Here is an 18,433-nt window from a genome sequence, read left to right on the forward strand (position 1 = left end):
CTGCATGCTCAGCTTTGGAGCAGTTGGTGTGATGTTGGTGTGCATTGGAGGGGGGAACATTTGGGGTGAGGATTAGTTTCATTAGTGTTGGTGGCACTGCATGCAGCAGAGATTGCATTGGCTGAAGCCAGGATACTGTGCTAACAAGTCTGAATGCTGAATCTGGACAGCAGATTATTTAACATTCATAGAATCTCAGAGAAGGGTAAGATCTGGTTAAGTTGTCCCCAACTCACCCACTGAATTCCAGGAAATTTTGGATCCAGTTCTAAGTTCAATCTTTGAAGTACCAAAACTCTGAATATTCTCTAATATGGGTCTTCAATTTTAACGTTAAAAATAATGTGCACCCCTGAATATTGCATCCTCCTAATTGCTGCACATACAGGAAAAGCCTTGATCCTATTTGTGTCTTCTTAAACATGGTTTTCTTTGTCTTTTTCTTTCTTTCTCAAGAAATTCCTCAAAGCTTCTAGTTGGTGATGACTGGGGAAGACTCTGCTGCTGGTCTGTGGATGGGTAGGAAGAAATAGCCAAGATTTCTTGGTTTTTCAACCCTTTGGATGGAGAGAAAAATTACCCTTCAGAGCATGAGACAAGCAGAGAAACTGGAATCCTCTGGTTGGGGTCTAAATCTTAAGGGAGTTGTTGGACTGAGCCTGCAGTCAAGCATAATTTAAATTGGACACTGGACCCCAAAGTTGTGAGAGAAACTGACAGATATGCACATAGACAACAAGATTTTTGTAGTATTTGTCTTGGGAAAACTTTTGTATTTAAAATGTTATTCTAGATACTGAATTTGACATAATGCATTGTAGTTCACAAATATTATTTAGCAAATAAAACGGCCTTGATTATGCCACAGAGCAGTGTAGCTTAACATACATATTGTATTTTTAATATCATGACATAAAAAATACTTGGGCTTCAAACAGGCAAATGAGTATGTCCCAGTATTTTTGTTCTTTACTGACATGCAAGAATATTAATATCTCCATTCTTACTCTTTACTTCTCCCCGAATTTGCATTAAAATGTATGCATGCCTTTTGAAAAGCTATTTTGTTTGCAAAGTGAAGTTGGGAATTCCCAGCCTGACACAGGTGACTTTATCCAGCTGCACTGTGAACATGTCTTATGGTGCAATTCTTCCTATCTGTGACTTTTTCTGTATAATAAGGCAGACAAAATGAATGCAATAGGTGAGGAGAAAGATCTGGCATGGCTGGTCAACATATTAATTCATTTTCCTTCTTTTCTGTCTTCTTTCTAACCTTGTCCTTATACTCTCTGGAAGTTCAGTATATTAGACAATATTTCAGGATTTACCTCCACTATCTCCCTTTATGGTAAAAGTGAGTATTTGTAGTAAATGAAGGCTGAGACTATAGTGTAATAAATTCAAGTGCCATTTGTGTCCTTAGTGGGAATGGAAAAACTGTGAAAAATCAGCCTCTTTAACATTTTAGCATAATTGAAAGGAGCTAAATTGAGAACTCCCTCTCCCTTCTGCTCCTCCTTGACCTGGTGAAGAGATTGAATACTTTACCTCATGTACAGAAAGGCTGAGCAGTCACACAGGCAGAGCAGCATCCTGAACATCCAGACCGGGTCACAGGTGTGCCAGGAGAAACAAGAAGGACATTATCGGCATAAAAGCTCTTTTGTTCATACCACCAAACACATCCTTGAGCAGAGTTCCCTGATTTCCAGTGCACTGGGACTGGATAGCACAGCAGGAATGATGCCCCATGTGTGCTGCACATGAGGAACTGCTGTATGCCAAAATCTTGGTGCTAGAGACTTGCTAGCATCATTAGGAGCAATCTGGACTAGAACACAAGTTTTTACTATTCTTTTAATTACATGATCAACTTTCTTCTTCCTATGGGACACTGCTTAGCTAATGACTCTTCCTTTGAATTATGTTGCCAAATGAACAAATTGTCCTATAGCAAACAGCCTCCTTCCCTATAAAGGTTGAGACAAGTCCCCACCACAGCCCCCCTATGGTTTGGCCCGATCTCCATAGTGAGTGAGGTAATTCCCTGTGGAAAATGCAGCAATTAGATGTAAGCTCATGATGCAGGCATCCAAGGAAGTCTGCATTACATCTACACAGATGATCTGTCTGGTCTTCCTTTCTGACCTCCACGTGCATGACTTGATGAGTCAAATACTAATCTTTCTGTGCTCAAGGAAACACTGAAAACAGGCCAAGACACACCAACATTCAAATCAAAATATGGAGCAAAGGTGAACTGTGCCTATCTTTAGTTTTCCTGAGGACAGGAGAAAGGTCAGTTGTCAACAAAAGCGTACTACTTTCTTCTTCCTTCTGCACATTCCTTAGAAATAAGCTGAGATTTGGATAAGTGGACAGCAAAACTTGGATTTCTGTCAACTGCAAATACAGCTTTACTGAACCATGGTAAAGGTGATTAAGAGCTGTGAAAGAAGGTCATTACCTGTGTTTTAATTTTTCTGGTAAGCATCTTGAATAGCTTGCAAATTGCCTCCTCCTTCAGCCTTTCCATGCAGCCTGCCTTTGCTACGAGCAGTTGCTCCCTGTTCTAGAGCTGGCAGTGGCACTCACTGTGCAGCCCGGGCAGCTGCACTAATGCCTCCAATACTCCAGACATCAACCTGTCTTTGGTATAAGAAGAGGCCAGCTGTAGGCTCGCCATGCCTGGATTTAACAGGCTCAGCTCCTTGTGCCTAACATCAGTTCTCTTAAATCTTCAGTAGTTGTTTCAGCAACATCTGTTTTGAATCACAGAGAACAGGTCCAGAGTGTGCATGTGTAAATGGAAGTCAGCATGTTAAATGTTTTCCCAAACTGAGCATCTTCATCTTCCCTCATCTTCAAGGAGCTGTAATTTGGGAGAATATAAAAAATGACTAGAAGTGGGTTGCAATTTTGTTATGGTAGAAATTCTCATTAGGAATGATTTGCTGTACAACAATGCTTGGTTTAAAACATATTGGGTTCTTTTCTAGCTCCAGAGAATTTTTCCCAAACTACATAAATCATGGGAAGAAACACATACTGTGAGTTGCAAAAGCATGACTCGGATTGCAGAGTTAAGGCACAAATGTCAGCATGCTGAAGATATGAAATTTTCTAGGCCTGATACAGCCAGTGTGTGTGACAAGGCTAGAGTGCTACTAGGTCATTTTTCTGCAGGTAAGTCTCTGGACAGCAAGGTTTTGCTGAAAACTTGTAATAAGTGGTTGGTTTCCTGCATATTTGGTAAATTGTGAATATCCATTAAAATGTCCAGGAAATTCCATCAGCTCTGGATGTGGAGGTGGCTTTGACTGATACATAGAAAAGACTTAGTGCTAGGCATGGGGCAGTAGTGCTGTGAATTGTGAGTATGCTGATGTTGCACATGCTTGGGATGTAGGGGTAGCATATCTAGAATATGTTTGAAAAATGAAGTATAGCAGTTCCACAGCAAATACTTCTAGCACAACTCTGTTGTTACTGTATATGGAACAGTGTGAACAGCAACAGACTGTTATAATTATCTCTGAAGCAACTTTTGCACGGGCTAAGTAGCTCGGGGTGAAAATTAACCTTAAAAAAATTCAATGTCATTAGGATAAGAAATGCAGAAATAAGTTTTAACTCTGCCCTATAGGGAAATGAAGAAGAGAAATGTGGAACAACCAAACCTTTGTGACTTTAAAAACTAGTTTAATCTAATTGAGTACCATAAACTCTAAAATGTCTTAATTACACTTATTTGGTTATTACACAGGCTATCTTGCTTCCTTTTTCAGCAACAGAAGTCTTATAACACTGAGCATTAAGCAGAGTCTGATCTCTAGCATTCTCCAAGCTAGTTAATATTCATGAGGCAATATTTTTCTGTGCACTGCAAGGCCTTTGCATCTTTAAAAAAGAGAATTTACTTGAGCCTTTTTTGCAAAATCTATACAAGGCAATCTGTAATTCCCACAGGGAAATTTTCCCTGTAGTTGTTACTATGTGCTACTCTTCCTAGCTCAGGGATCAGTTGTTGCATTATTGCGTCACTGTTCAGATGTGTACGTGCCAATTATTGTCACCAAAGTCAGCCAGGCTGATGGGGGGATGTGTGAGGGTACAGGCTGGTGTAATTCCTGTGGAGGAATGACAGCCCTCTCTGTACTTTTTTTCTGACAGACAGTTTGTCATCAGAGCTCTTCCCAAGCATCAGGAGGCTCATGAAAATTTGCCACATGAAATTTTTTAAAGGGCTCATCTGAAAGAGCTCGCCCTTATTCCCTGCACTAGGGTTAAATGTCTTATGGAAATGTGGTACCCAAAATCAGGCAGCCTTCAGCAGTACATTGGAATATCAGTGACCATAATATTTGCTGTAATGAGTACTGAGCAAATGTAGCCCTTCTGATGGGGACAGTGGTGCATCTGTCCAGCAATCACTTGATGGGTTTCATATTCAGGTGCTGCAACTCTATGCACGTGGAGACTTTGGTGTAAAGTGGTCATGGGGGTAACAGCAGCTTGGGAGCTTTCCTTGTTTCAGGTAGAAATTGTCTCCTTGTTCAGTTTGGACATGAGGCTCTCAGGACTTTGTTTCTCCATTGTCTCTGGCCAAGAGAGACAACAAAATCTCCTGCTCCCATATCTACTCCAGTTTTGATGGAATGCTCTGCTCTCCTGAGGGGAGCACATGAAGTTAGCCACAGGGGTGAGAGTGCTCTTTTGCCCCTCTGGTGCTCAGTCCATTCCTACCATCTCCTGGCTGTGGCATCTCCAGTGACGAAGTGGTGGTAAGTTAAGTCTCCGCAGCCAATGTCCACATCTTTTACTCCTTATTTTACTGACACTGCTGGACTGATCAAAATCAAATGCAGTCAAGGTGCAGTCATTTAAATTCCCACCTTTGACTTACACAGTTGTAGAGTACTAGGTCTAGTAAGTAAGCAAAAGGCATATCTCTGTGTGACAGTGGGACCATGGATGTTGTGAATGATAATGGTATAAAGGAATTCCAGTAGTTATGGAAATAACCAGAGCTACTGCCAGACTATGAGATTATTTGGTTGGGAAGATAAAATCCTGATTTGCTCCAAAGCCTTTGTCTGCATGGCTTCAGCCAGCATTTGTTGGCTTTTGTTGTGTCAGGACTCATTTGCCACCTTGTATAGCAGCCTGTGGTGTCCATGGGGGAAGCTGGGGGCTCTTCAGAGCCTGATTACGAGCTGAATATATACTCCATATCTGGGCTGTATATTTACAGGCCCTTCTCTGTGCCAGTGCTGGGGCTGTGATAAGTGGGAGGAGGCCCACTAGAAATCTACTGAAGCAGGTCTAATTGAACCAAATAGACCAGCTCAGTAGAGTAGAAAATAGTTCTTATATATCTACCCGAAGAAGATAATGACCTTTTAAATAACAGAAGCAATTTTATTTCAATACCCCAATTACTCTGAACTCTCAAATGTCAAAGTGCCAAGCACTTTCAAAATAACTTAATTTAGACATTTATAGCACTTAGACACTGCTAGTTTCTTATCTAACCTAATTATGGGTTGTACAGGAAATTGCAAAGCATCCCAATTAGTGTTATTTTTTATAGTGATGCATAGGAGCAGCCTTTGCCATTTGCTGTAATTATGTGCATGGTGATTTACTAATTTTGGCTTTTGTGTTAGTTCCTCTTTTATCCTCTGGTTGTTCTTTGAGAGCAAGCAAGGAGGAAGTAGAGGTAGAAGTGAGCATAGCTATGTTTGTCCGAGGGATTTGAAGGGCTTTTTTTCCTCTAAGAGCAGAGTATAGTTGCAAAGAAAGACCATATAAAATGAAGAGGTGTCATGGAGAAAATAACAGGTGAATAGAAAATTGTTGATCTTCCTCTGACCTGAGCACTTAGCCCATGATTCTTGACTTTTCTTATGCTATGTCCACCTTGATATTAATAAGATCTTGGGGAAAGGAAAACATCATCTTGTAATTAATTACATATCTATAAGTATCAAAGTAACCCAGTGAAAGACTACAGAGAAGAAAATTTCACCAAGTATAATATACTTTAGTGTGAGAAGCGTAGAAAAAAATGGATTTAGTTTCTTTTAAGAACTGCAAGGCCAACTTAATTCCTGGCCTAACTCTCTGGCTTCAGCCCCACAGGACTAGTGCAGGGGAAAGAGTTGTGTAAAGCTGCTTAACTGATTGCCTGAAAAACTCTTTCACAGAGATCACTGAGCAGTTTTCATTCTAGTTCCTATGCACAGCAGGCAGAATCAGAGGTGGAGGAAATGGTGCAGCACCACTGAGCAGTATTCAATGACTTCTTGCTTTAATGGTAAGGAGAGAACATGCATCCAGTTACTGTTTGAAAGTGACAGCTGTTCCCATCCACACGTGGTTTTTTGTCCTGTATATTTTATGTGATGTCTTTGTTCTGCGCTGTGGTCCTTTACCCTCCCCAGTGTCAGGAGAGTTTGTCTTAGCAGTCAGAGAAGTTCCTGCAGGCCTCTTCATTCTTCAGGGTAACCCAAAAGTGTCAATGGCTAATTTCTCAAGGAAAGATGTGGAGTTGTGAGTAGTTGTGTATCACTGTTAACTGTGCCCAAGGTGATGCCAGCCTGGAACAGGAAGACAAAGGGCCCAGAGGTGATCTTGTCACAGCTCTATGTACAAAGCCCAAAAGCACTCTTGTGTTCTCATTCACTTCCTTATGGCAAAATACTGCTACAGACAAAGAGATAGGATTTTAATAAGGCTTAACTCAAATTACGTCCATGTGTTTGACCAAACCAGTCACTTTCCCCTAAGTTTTTCCCTAGCCAGGATCACAATCCAAGTGAGATTGCCTATGGCCTCTGTGGACATGACCTCCTGCTTCTCTGCTGTAAGATGCAGAGACAGATTCTCAGAGACCAGGTCTTAGATCCTCACAGCAGGGAAATACAGCTGCAGTTACTCTCTCTGTTACATAAAATGAAAACCTGAGCAGGTCTCAGCAGGAGGCTCACAAAGGGCTGCCAAAACATTTCTGACCATAGTGGTGGAAGACTGAAAAGCCCTTTGTGGGGTTTGGAAACAGCCCAGCAATGCTGGTAAGGAAAAAGAGAGACACAACAAGGTGCCAAGACATGGAGGATTCCTGAAATTCCTATTGCTGTGCAAGAGTCCTCCACTGACATGCAGTCTTTTGATCAGCCCAACCAAGGCAGCGACATGGAATCAAACCTGATGCTGAAACAAAGCACATGGAATGAGTACATTTCACATCAGTGCAGAAAATTCAGAGGACTACTTATTATGCAGTAAAATTTAGGAATTTATCTTTTACCCTGGCAGGTTAGACTGAAGCCAAAAAGGATCTTGGCACCCAGAAGTCACTCACTCGAGGTGTGTTGGAGAAGCCCTTTAAAAGCAGAATTTAACCTACAAAGTAAACATTAAATGCCATCTTTTCTGATCTGGGTCCTTCTTTGCCAGCAGCACCTGTCTAAACCTTGGCTAAGGACAGAAGTTTATTGAACATTTTAATGAAGAGAACCCCACAATTACGTTCCAGTTATACTAAAACAAATAATTTGCTTGCAATTGCAGAGATAATGACATGCTGACCACACCTACCAATTAGAAAGTTGTAATAAAGAGTAATAAAATACCTTTTCCTTGGGCTGCAGATTCAACCCCCCCAACAGCCTGCGACAGTAATATGATTTACTCCTATTTGCTGATGGAGGATTCTAGTAATAAAATTTAATGTGGAGGAACAAGGTGCATTTAACCAAAGCTGTAAACATATCTAATTCTATTTAAAGCTATAGGGTGCAGTACATTAACGTTTAACAATCCAGTGTTAAATTGGTGTGAAGCTAATAGAGCTGTATTTGTTAAGATTTCAGCACAAAGCCATGTTTTACCAATGACAACAGAAGGAGTAACCAAAATAGCGTGACTCAACAGACTACAACTGCTGCTTAATAAGGTAGTACGAGTTTTCATGGGAACTCCTGTCATAAAAGAACCATGGGCCACCTTCAGCTCTGCTGCTGCTCTGCTAAAGCCAGAGAGAATTACACCAGGGATTAATTTGGCCTGGCAATTCCTCTTAAAAGGAGTTAAATCCATTTATTCTGCAGTTCTCATACTAAAGCATATTACACTCAATGAAATTTTCTTCTCTGTAGGCTTTCAGTGGGCTGCTTTGACACTTACAGATATGCAATTAATTGCAGGATGATATTTTTCCTTTCCCTGGTGATACGATCTGACTTTATTAAATCTAGGTGGACATTGCATAAGAAAAGATACAGGAAATACCTTCTTGGGAAGATGCGTGTACTCCCAAGTCATATTTCTGGCCTTGTTTCACTCAGCTGGTCTGTTGCCTTTCAGGATTCTGCTGCATCTGAAGCCAGTTTCAAATATAAAACATTTTAAAAGCTAGAATTTTACACAGAATTAAGAATTCAATTCCAAATACTGTGACTTTCTAAATGCTGTGTAAGAGATAAGCATATGTCCTTCAGTCTAGGAAGTAATATCCCTCTCTAGGAAGCAATAAATCCTACAGAGACTAAGACAACAAATCTTAAAAAAAAAGGTAATTTATTCAGTTCAATTAACTATTATTTTGGGGAATTAGATATCAAACATAAACAGGAATATATAGGATATTAATACATAAAGAATGGTATTCATTAACATGCTGGGCATAAATATACAGTAGAGGATTCTTCAGAATAATGGGCACAATGGCCAGTTCTATGCAAAAGAAATGTAATCAAATCTGAAAGTTTTCACAGCTAAGTGATCAAATCATTAATGTGTTAGGATTTTAAATTCCAAAGTAGCAACTAATAAATTCTATATTTTTCTAAGGCCTTTTGAACAGCTGTCTGCATTACAGATGTCCTCTCTGAATAGACAGTTAAACTGGCTGTTTCAAAATTGATCCCTGAATTTTCAATCACTCATTAGCACCAATTTGGGTTTTGGTCCATGAGCTGACTGCTGTTGTCACTGAAAGTCCAACACCTGATCAGAGAACAAGGAAAGCTACCATGCCCTTTTGGTGGGTGATTAAATCCTGGAATAATGCAAAGATGAAATATCTTTTTTGACAACTCACAAATGCAAACATTAAAAATGCAAATAATTACTAACAAATATATTTTTGAAAGCTGCCCTTAGTTTGGAAAGAATTGTTTTGATGAAGAAATAGAATTGGAATTAGTACTGTACATAATGGTCAGCCTGATAAGCTTTTCCTAAATACCTTTTTATAGAAGAGATTTTTATCCAATGTGGAAGAAGATGACTGCATTTTATATTTACAGATCCTGGCTAGACAATAGCAGATTGTGTGCTGCCTAATCTCTACCACTGTTCAAAAAAGTTAAAAAGCAGTTTATACAGACTTGCTTATTCTGGTGAACCCCTCCAAAAGGCAGTGATGTGCTTTGTCACATGGTTGTCCTTGGATGTATGTCCCCATCCTTGACTGTCCCGCCACCCTCCTCTCCTGCACTCCCACACCGTAACAGGAACAAGGGCACGAGTGTTCCTGTGGTGATTCCCAGCTCTGCTCTGAGCCCTGGTGAGAAGCTGTTCTGTCACTAAAGGCCTGTGACCTGTAAAGGAAGAAGCAACTTGGGCCATCTTAGTTACTCCAGAGCCCAAGGAGTGCTCCAAAATCCACAATAAATACTGCTGGATGAGCAGCCTGTCATGGGGCTCCCTCACACACCTGGAGAAGGTCTGGCACGTGCCAAGTATCGGCTCTTCGTGACCTGATGGTGACCTGAAGAGCCCAGGCCTCTACATCTCCATGAACTGCACAGTTACTCAAGGGTTAAATCTTCCCAAGAGCTGAAAGATGTTAGGTATTCGAATTATCACTGAGCTTTGGGGAAATTTAGACACTGAAGATAAATGAGCTTGAAAACATCAGTCCAGCTACTCGTGACTGAAATGCCCAGGATGGCACAGAATAGCTCATTTCCCATGAATGTGTATCAAAGGAAAAAGAAGAATGCCTTCTCAGTTATCAAGAGGTAAAGAAAAAGGAATGTTATTTTGTGTCCTGACATTAGGCCCATTTCCCTATCTCCTGAGCCCTGGTCTTTCCAAAGAAATAACTCTAAAGTCAGGAGGGCTTCACAGAGTCTGTTCCATACTGAAGGAGAAGCTGTGTAATTCTTTCCTCTAGATCAGCAGCTTATTGGTGCAGGCTACAGGAGGAAACTTTTGCAGGTTTGGAAATACCAAACTAAACCAAGACCACAAACAGTGTCCTGGTTCTCTCAGTTTTTTACTCACTAACAATTTTTTCCTATTCTCAATCAGAATTTTAAAAAATCAAATCCTGGGAGATATTCCCAAGCTATGAATATTCTTCCTTAAATCATGGGAGTTTAACTATAAATGTTTCCTCCATATTATTTTGAAATATTTTATTTCAAACACCATACTAAAAGTAGCATAAATTTTTAAAGACAATGTCATTTAGAAAGGGAATTTGAAAATATAGAACACAAACCTTTTTAACTATTTCTGAAGAAGGGGAAAAGAAGTAGAAAAAGTAATTTTAGCTTTTCCTTGGCTGTAGCAAAAAGTCTCAGATTTACTGGGTTATTATTTTTCTGATGGGGCAAAATGCATTAAAGTGGCCATTTTCCTGGTCAGTGGTCATCTCCTTCAGTAGCAGGTTGATGGGCATGGATCCTGCTGTTTGTCCTCCTGAGGCTTCCTAAGATACTGACACTTGCAGCTGGACTCATCATATCAGCAGTAAAGAAAGAATAATGTTTAGTGCTCAAAATGCCCGCGGTGGAACTTCAGTCCATTTCCAACAGAGGAACAGAACACCACAAAGGCTGTCTGGGATGTCACTTGTTGACCAGCTGCTTTTTCTATGACTACTTTCAACTACATCGTGTTTAAGAGTCTCATAGAAAAATAGAAGTGCATGAATGGAAATAAAAAAATAAGAACATTTGAATGATTTTTATAAATAAACAGCACAGCAAGAATTAAATAGAACACAGACAAAGGACATTTATACAGGCATGAACTATTACAGCTTGTTCTCCTCAAAGAGTATCTGTGCGTAGACTGTCATACTGGAAATGCCTTTGGCTTCCTGAATTGGCTTCATCAGTTCAAGTTCAGCATATGTTAAATTCTCCTCTGCGATTTTTGGCTGCAAAACACAACCAACAAATTTGTTATGACGTTGTTTCCACTGAATGTAGGTATTTTATAACATCGGGTATAGTTTTTCTCCCACCCATTCTAATTCTACCAGGTTGTTAAGCAGTTTACTCTGCATTAGAGCTAGTTCATAGAAGATGAAATAAAAACAGTATTAAAAATAGGAAACAGGGCTAAGTAGGAATTTCAGATTTGCTTCTAATTTTACAAACACAGAATATTTTGACAATTCCAATATTACAGATTTGAAAGATGTATGTTAGCAAAATGTTCAGCCTTCTTAATACTAAATTTCCCAATTTTATTTATTGCAGATTTCACAATTTGAAAGCTATATGCCAGATGTGCTTTCCAGCTGTAAACCTTGGACCAGTTACATCTCTAATCACAGCCACTCACAGAGCCTCTCAGTATAGTTCTTAACAGAACCAAAAAATGTTAAAAATATGCAGAAGGCAGAAAAAACTAGATAGAGTTACTGCCATTCCAGTGGAATTTCAATACTTTTGCCAAGCTATAGATGAGTTCAGAGTTTAGAATAAAGGCCATACCACCAAAACTGTCTGCTGTATTACAATGATTGAATTTGACTTAAAACTATAAAATTTAGCTAAGGGAGATGGTCAATAAGATTTACTGAACAAATTTCTCATGTGTGGCAGAAGCTGCCTACTGCTATTGGCAGCTTCATTCAGACTCTGGTGGCTTAAGAGGAGGAAAATCTTGTATTGTGCTCATGCATGTGTTTTGCTCACAGGTGGGAGTGGGTTGTTCATGTCTAATTCACCTCAGAAAATGCAGCAACAAATAAAATACTTGCTCTGGAATTGTATGTGAGACCCTCAGTACTTGAAATAGATTTTAGTTTATCTGTAGAAGATTGAGGTTTATGCTCCCTGAAAAAGGGTGAATTTCTACAGCCCTGTGCAAGTGAAGAACTGGAGAATTTTCTTGAGTACTGTGTTCTACCCAAATAACTGGTGTCATCAAGTTGAAGTGCAGAAGACAATTAAAAAAACCAAAACGTTTCAGCCATGAAAATTTTTGCAGTCACAAGATGTAACCATGAAAAGGTTGCACCTCTTAGACTAAGAAATAGCAGTTGTAAACTTAAAACTGAAGTACACAGTACTTAAATATTAGGAAGAAATTGTAAATATCTGCTAAGGCCAAAAGTTACACATTTTATTTATTACTTATTTATTTCTGATTTAACACAAATGATTCCTGATTCCTTGAAATGTATTTGAATAAGTATTGTATTGTCTTCTGTCTAAAAAGATAAACATCTAATATCCTCTGAAATCAGTCCCTGTGCTTCCCTGCTTTCTGTCCTTTGCACTGCTCTGGAATACCCTCCTTTTGCCTCAACAGTTGCTCACACTCAGCATTTCTGGTTGTTTACATCAGGGTGAGAAAGTTTACACTTTTCCAGCATTAATTTGAGCTTATTTCTTCCCTGCAGATCAAATTCTCAAAGATCTGTGCAAGTGGTGTCACTGCTGCGAGTGGTGTCACTGAAGTCAACCGATCTGTGCAAAGTGAGTGCAACCCCCTTGCAGGGCACTGCCTGCAGGGCTGGCACCTTTGCATTTCACTGGTCACACTGTCTTCCCTCCCTGCCCCACTTCCATGTGTTGCCCTATTTCATCTTAATTTCTGGTCCTCATTCACTATCAAATGCTCTGCTGTTGACAACACAGAACATTTCCTGCATTCACTGAATTCTCTGGTGTAATGACAAAGGGAATTCCTGTGGATCCAGACAGATCTTGACTGTAAGAGAAATCAAACATGTATTTTCTTTGTTAATATGTTAAGACTGAACTGAACCACAGTGTTTAGAAGGACATCTCTCCTATCCTGGCCTTGGCTTAAAGACTTGAAAAAAACTCTTAGTCAACTGCTGTGATGCCTGAAAAATTTTTATATTACCCTCTTCTTTCTATCCTGAAAGTATCAGCCTCAGTTTCTAGGCACTTCAGTTATTTTTTGCTTTTATGTTAAGTTAGACATTCCTTTTGAGATTTCAAATGCTATGCACCTGTCTATTTAGTTATGCTAATAACAGAAGCTAAATACAGGAGGTATATTGAAGGTGGGCACCACAATAACACCAACAGATGCTGCAGATTTTATTTTCAGTGTATGACAATATATTGAGTTTCTGTTTGAAGGTATTGAGAATTTTGCTGCCAGCTTTTGTGTCACATCAGACCTTCACACTGCTTATGAAAAGCCTCCTAAAAAAGAATCTGATAAAACTTTTGAAACAAAGCTGTTGATCACTGCTGGAGTAAAACTCTACATTTCCTAAGTCTGATACAGACATCTGTTGAGGCAGAAATATTTTCATTGTTCTGTAGGAACCAGTTGTTCAGGACAAGTTAAATCTGTATATGTTTTCCCCTTGTTTAATCATATTTCTTATGTTTCCATTTAGAAAATGCCGCATGTCCTAAAATAGCCACTCTAATGCCCAGCTCATGTAAATTTTAGAAGTAAGATTTATGAAATCATATTGTCCAGGTGTTTTATTATATTATCTCGAAATTGCATTGTTTTCCAGTGTAGATTATCTCTTTATTCTTACCTTATTCTATTATGTTTGGATATGAAAAATAACACTAGATTCCCCAAAATAAGTCATTGGGCAGTAGTGGCTGATGTGTTGCTTTCATACATTTTTATGATGTTCCTATAGTAAACATAATTTAATAAAGCCAAAACACACTAAATAAATAATTGCATCTAGAAAAGCAATAAAACCAAATAAAATTAGTACTTTCATAAGTGGAAAAGGTACTTCAATTACTGCTACAAGCAACAGCACACCATAAAATGTGTAGAATAATTTCCCTTATGCATATTTCTAGTATGTAATAATTTGATTGAAAATATGAGGAAACACACAGGAGGTTCAAAATTGTGAAAGGTATACAGTTTTCAGCAAAAGATGTGCAATAACAGTGCATAGGAGCCAACAGCACTTTAAGTACCTGTGGTAGCCAGGTTTTTATTCCATACACTCTTCTGCACTTCATTTATCAACCACATGTTTAATTTAATTTTGCTGGTTTGTTTGTCCAAAACCAACTTTTTTGAGCAGATAGGGAAAAAAAAACCAAAAAACCCTAATTCTACAATTTAATCTCTCATTAGGATTGGATATTGTCTTGGCAGTGTTAACCTGGAACTGTGCCACCACTTTCTTTCTGGAACAATTTTGTGACTTTAATAACTGGTGTTATAGGTGGGATGGAGGGTAGGGCAGAAGAGGAAGAGACAATGAATGACTGGCCATTCAACTTTCTCTTTCTGTCCTGAGTCTTCCTCGAGGAGGTCATTGGGATTTCTAGAGCTACAAGATCCTTTTATAAAAAAATGCATCATTGTTCTAATATAATATTGAAATTATTTTTTCAAGTAGGATTCTATTCCAATGTGGCATTCCTAGATACAGTATTTATCTTGTATGTCTGTTTTCTCATCTTGGGATCATACACCTTGCCAAAATATAAATTAGGAAGAGTTATGATTTTCCATGTATCTTCTGGCAAATGCAAAATGATTCTTCTTCCAGGTTTCTTCAGTTTAATTTTAGTTTATTCCAGTCACAGGACTTCCCATTGGCAACTATTCAAAAGAGTTCACTTATAGGAACATTTTTCTTATTAAGCAATCTGCAAGGTCTATCATGTGAATATGTAAAAGAAACTAAAGTAAAGTAAAGTTTTTATTGGGTTTGTCTAGTATATAAATGTGTTAGAAATTAACTAAGGGTTAATTACTAGAACTAGAACCCCAGCTAGAAGGGTTGGGGTTTTAACCAAAATTATTCTGAATTTTATTTCATAATGACCAGGAATGTCAAGTTCGCTCCTACCAGGCTTATCTAGTTTGTTTCTTTGCAGCCTCAAGAATGTTTACTGTGAGCAATGTCAGACTTGAAAGTTCTTAAGTTTTAACTAAGACTACTCTCATCCAAATTTGTGATTAGGTATGAAGAAAACAAGCAAATAATAACCTCATAAATTTAAGTTCTCTGGAAAAACAACTGATGCCAACATGCACTGCTGCGATCTGACTGTTCCATGACCACACACATTATCATGAAAATGACAAACCCAATGTGAATTTTTAGTTTACTATCAAAAATAAGCAGAAAAGGCCTGACTTCCCACTTCATTTCAGTCTTAAATATTTTAGAGACTACTGCTGCAGACATTCCCCTTTGAATTCAGTGTCTATATAATCACATGTAATGTAGTTTTTGTTTGAGGTATGATACAGAAAGACTTCTACACGGGGGAAAAAAAACCCTGTACATGACATTGAATTTTCATCTGAGTTTTCTGGATTTAACAAGCATATGTCCCAAATTGTGCACATGGCAGCGGGGTTGGAATTAGATGATCTCTAAGGTCCCTTCTAAAGCCATTCTATGAAATTTCAGGTCAGAGCTTCACAGTATTTTTAGCAACTCTGGTTTCCTGCAGTAAACTTGAAAATGAAACTCCACCTTCACTGGCGTGCCCCGCACTCACAAGTGAAAGGATGAGGTCAGCAAGGATAAACCCCTGCCAATTCTGCAGATATTTGCTGGTGTGATTGCCAGTGCCTGGCAAATTGCCACCTGTGGCCCAGCCGTGCCTGCTGTCGGGTGGGCACGTGGTGCCCAGGGATGCTGCAGGAAGTGCACATGGGAAAGGTATAGAGTCAAGAGGTGCTGCTGATGTTTGTGTGATCCAGTCTCTAGGAATTGCACTTCTTGCCAGGTCACTCCACAGCACCAAGCAAGCAGCCTGGCCCCACTGCCATGAAGGAGCTCTTCTTAGCGAGCACATTCTGGAACTACCATTATTTTTCTCTCCCTTTCTCTTGCAAAAGCCAAACTTGACTCTTTGCCCTTTTTCCTTTAATGTTTGAGAAACATCCTGTTTTGTAGTCACAGTTGGTAAAAAGCTCCACGGAAAAAATGCAGATACTGTCCAGATGGCACAGCTTGGGAGCATCCGGTGTCACTGCTGAGGACACCCCACCAGAAGTGCTCAGACAGGACTCCCCAGGCCAACTGACTGAGTTTGTTACCAGGGGAGGAGATTGCTGGCTGTCTCTGTATGCATGCCCAGAGGGTGGAAACTGCATGCTGAGTGCAGCCTAGGGGAAAGGGGGTAGCCCATCATCTCGCCTGCGTATCTCCTTTCAAAGCACCTGGTTTTTACAGCCAGGGATGGGATGGGATATGGCTGCCAGCCTGGCCATCACTGAAGGGTCAGTGAGTGAGGTGAAAGCGAGGATGTGCTGAAGCAAAGATCCAGCATGTACAGTGAATGGGCTGCCACTCCCGTGCCTGGGCCACCTGAGACACTGGAGAAAGCACATGCTAGCACTGGGGTCAGGCAGGAGAAAATTTGCTGTAGCTTCAGAGAGAAAAGGATCTGATAGTCTTGGTTTTTAAATCTACATTGGAAAATCCCTCCCTTTAAAATATATGGTCTTTCTTGTGCTAAAATCAGTAGTGCTTCTGAGGGCCACAGACACACTTAATGCTCAAACCCTATGAACTTCAGTGGGATGACTTCCTCATTAAGATTGTACTCAGAAGTCAGAAAAAGATTTTTTTAAGAGCTTCAAGTGTTTACCAATGTCAGTAACTTGATTGCTAGTAGAAAGCCAGAGATACCCCTGTAACAGAGGAGCTTCAGAAATTACTTGTGCAGAAGTTCTGAAGCTAGATCTGCAAAATTATATCCTCTAGAGTATATCCTCTAGAAATCCATCTACTGGCCAGTAAAAATGTTGAAATATCAAGAGAGACATTCAGTGCCAAAGCTAAGAAATATGACATTGGAAAATATGGAGAGTAGTAATTACGTCTTTCAGTGGCATTATCAGTTAAAAAGGGCAGATTTTTTCCCATTAAGATGCCTGTTTTTTACTCCCTATAGCATAAAATGATTCCTATGTTCCCTGAGAGTATGTCCCTGAGAACAATATCTACAACAATTTGTGAAGACTCGTTCACCATTATATTTAAATTTTGTTCTTGAATATCACAGAAGTTATGATGGGATGAAGATGATTTGATAAGTTGAACTGAATGAGTTTTGGAGGAAGAGCATCCTCACCTTTGCTAAAGCTCTATTGCTTTTACAGTTGCAGTTATTCCTAGATTTTAAACCAACATTGCTGGAAATCAGGCTGATTCTTTCTTATCATTTAAAAAAATGTAGTAATTAAAATTTTTCATTTCACTGGTGACAGTTTTGTTACTCCAAATGTGTCATCACCTGAATGTGTAAATGATAATTGTGTACTACGGACATCTTACATCCTATGAAGGAACTGAAAAAAAAATAAAGGATTATTCATCTTACAGAGAGGAATTATGAGGACTGAATGGAATTATTAAAGAATAACAGGGAGTCAAGGGAAAAACTGTTCACCAGCCCTTTGTATATCATATGTATGGTCTTACTCCAAGTCTGTGGAGATTAATAATGCCTTAAGAAATTGGGAGCTTAAATCATCACTCATTGTTACATGTTGTGGAGGAAGAAACTCTTCTAACAGAGGGTGGCACAGCTTTTAATTTAAAGTCATCCAGTAGAAAGGAAGACCTGATTGTTCCCAGCTTCAGAATCAAAAATTACTCAGCAGATGTATTTTATTTCCTTTTTCTTTCTCAGGGAAAGGGCCAATGATACCTACAGTTAAGACTACTGAGGAATCCTACTAGTTGTGCAAAATACTGACTGCTAGAAATTTCCCTCTTCCTTAGACAACCATAATCCCTTCCTGTTTCTCAAGCAGCTTTCAGACCATCATCATCAGAAGCAGATCTCAGTAACCACAGAGCACTGAGCCGCTGGTGATCCAGTCCATGCTGAAATAAACAATGCTGTCCATGCTGCACGAGCTGGAGGGAGAAGTGTGCTTCTCTTCAACAGCTCAGCACTATGGTCACTGAGAGGACTCTGCTGCAGTCACACAGGAGCCCCTCTGTGGCAGGGAACAAGAGGAGCCAGATATACTCTATTCAGCAGAGAGGGTATTCAAGAGATTGGTCAGTGTAGGAACAGCAGAAGCCAAATCTTGTGAACTGTGACACTTACATGGGTGTGTTTGAAGAACTAAGCCCAAGGGATAATTTGTAATACAGGAGATATATTCCTCATTTCAAAGTGTGATATTTATATGATATAGAAGAGTGCACGTGTCAGTGACAGAATCAGAA

General features: G+C 39.4%; 2 protein-coding genes across 9 annotated transcripts in view; one reads left to right on the forward strand and one right to left on the reverse strand.

The window, feature by feature from the left end:
* The window catches only part of WDFY4 (WDFY family member 4), a 121,729-nt gene extending 120,786 nt beyond the window's left edge, over window positions 1–943 (forward strand). For all 8 annotated transcript variants that reach the window (XM_085583605.1, XM_085583610.1, XM_085583608.1 and 5 more), the window contains one exon: window positions 457–943. In XM_085583605.1, coding sequence (XP_085439731.1) covers window positions 457–523 — 67 coding nt within the window. In that variant the 3' untranslated portion in view covers window positions 524–943. The remainder of the gene's footprint in view (window positions 1–456) is intronic.
* Window positions 944–8,569: 7,626 nt separating this feature from the next.
* The window catches only part of VSTM4 (V-set and transmembrane domain containing 4), a 32,548-nt gene continuing 22,684 nt past the window's right edge, over window positions 8,570–18,433 (reverse strand). Inside the window, exon 8 of the mRNA XM_021539241.4 lies at window positions 8,570–11,182. Coding sequence (XP_021394916.2) covers window positions 11,057–11,182 — 126 coding nt within the window. The 3' untranslated portion in view covers window positions 8,570–11,056. The remainder of the gene's footprint in view (window positions 11,183–18,433) is intronic.

The sequence above is a fragment of the Lonchura striata genome, chromosome 6, assembly GCF_050655825.1.
Source record: "Lonchura striata isolate lonStrDom1 chromosome 6, ASM5065582v1, whole genome shotgun sequence".
In the NCBI taxonomy this organism is placed as follows: Eukaryota; Metazoa; Chordata; class Aves; order Passeriformes; family Estrildidae; genus Lonchura; species Lonchura striata.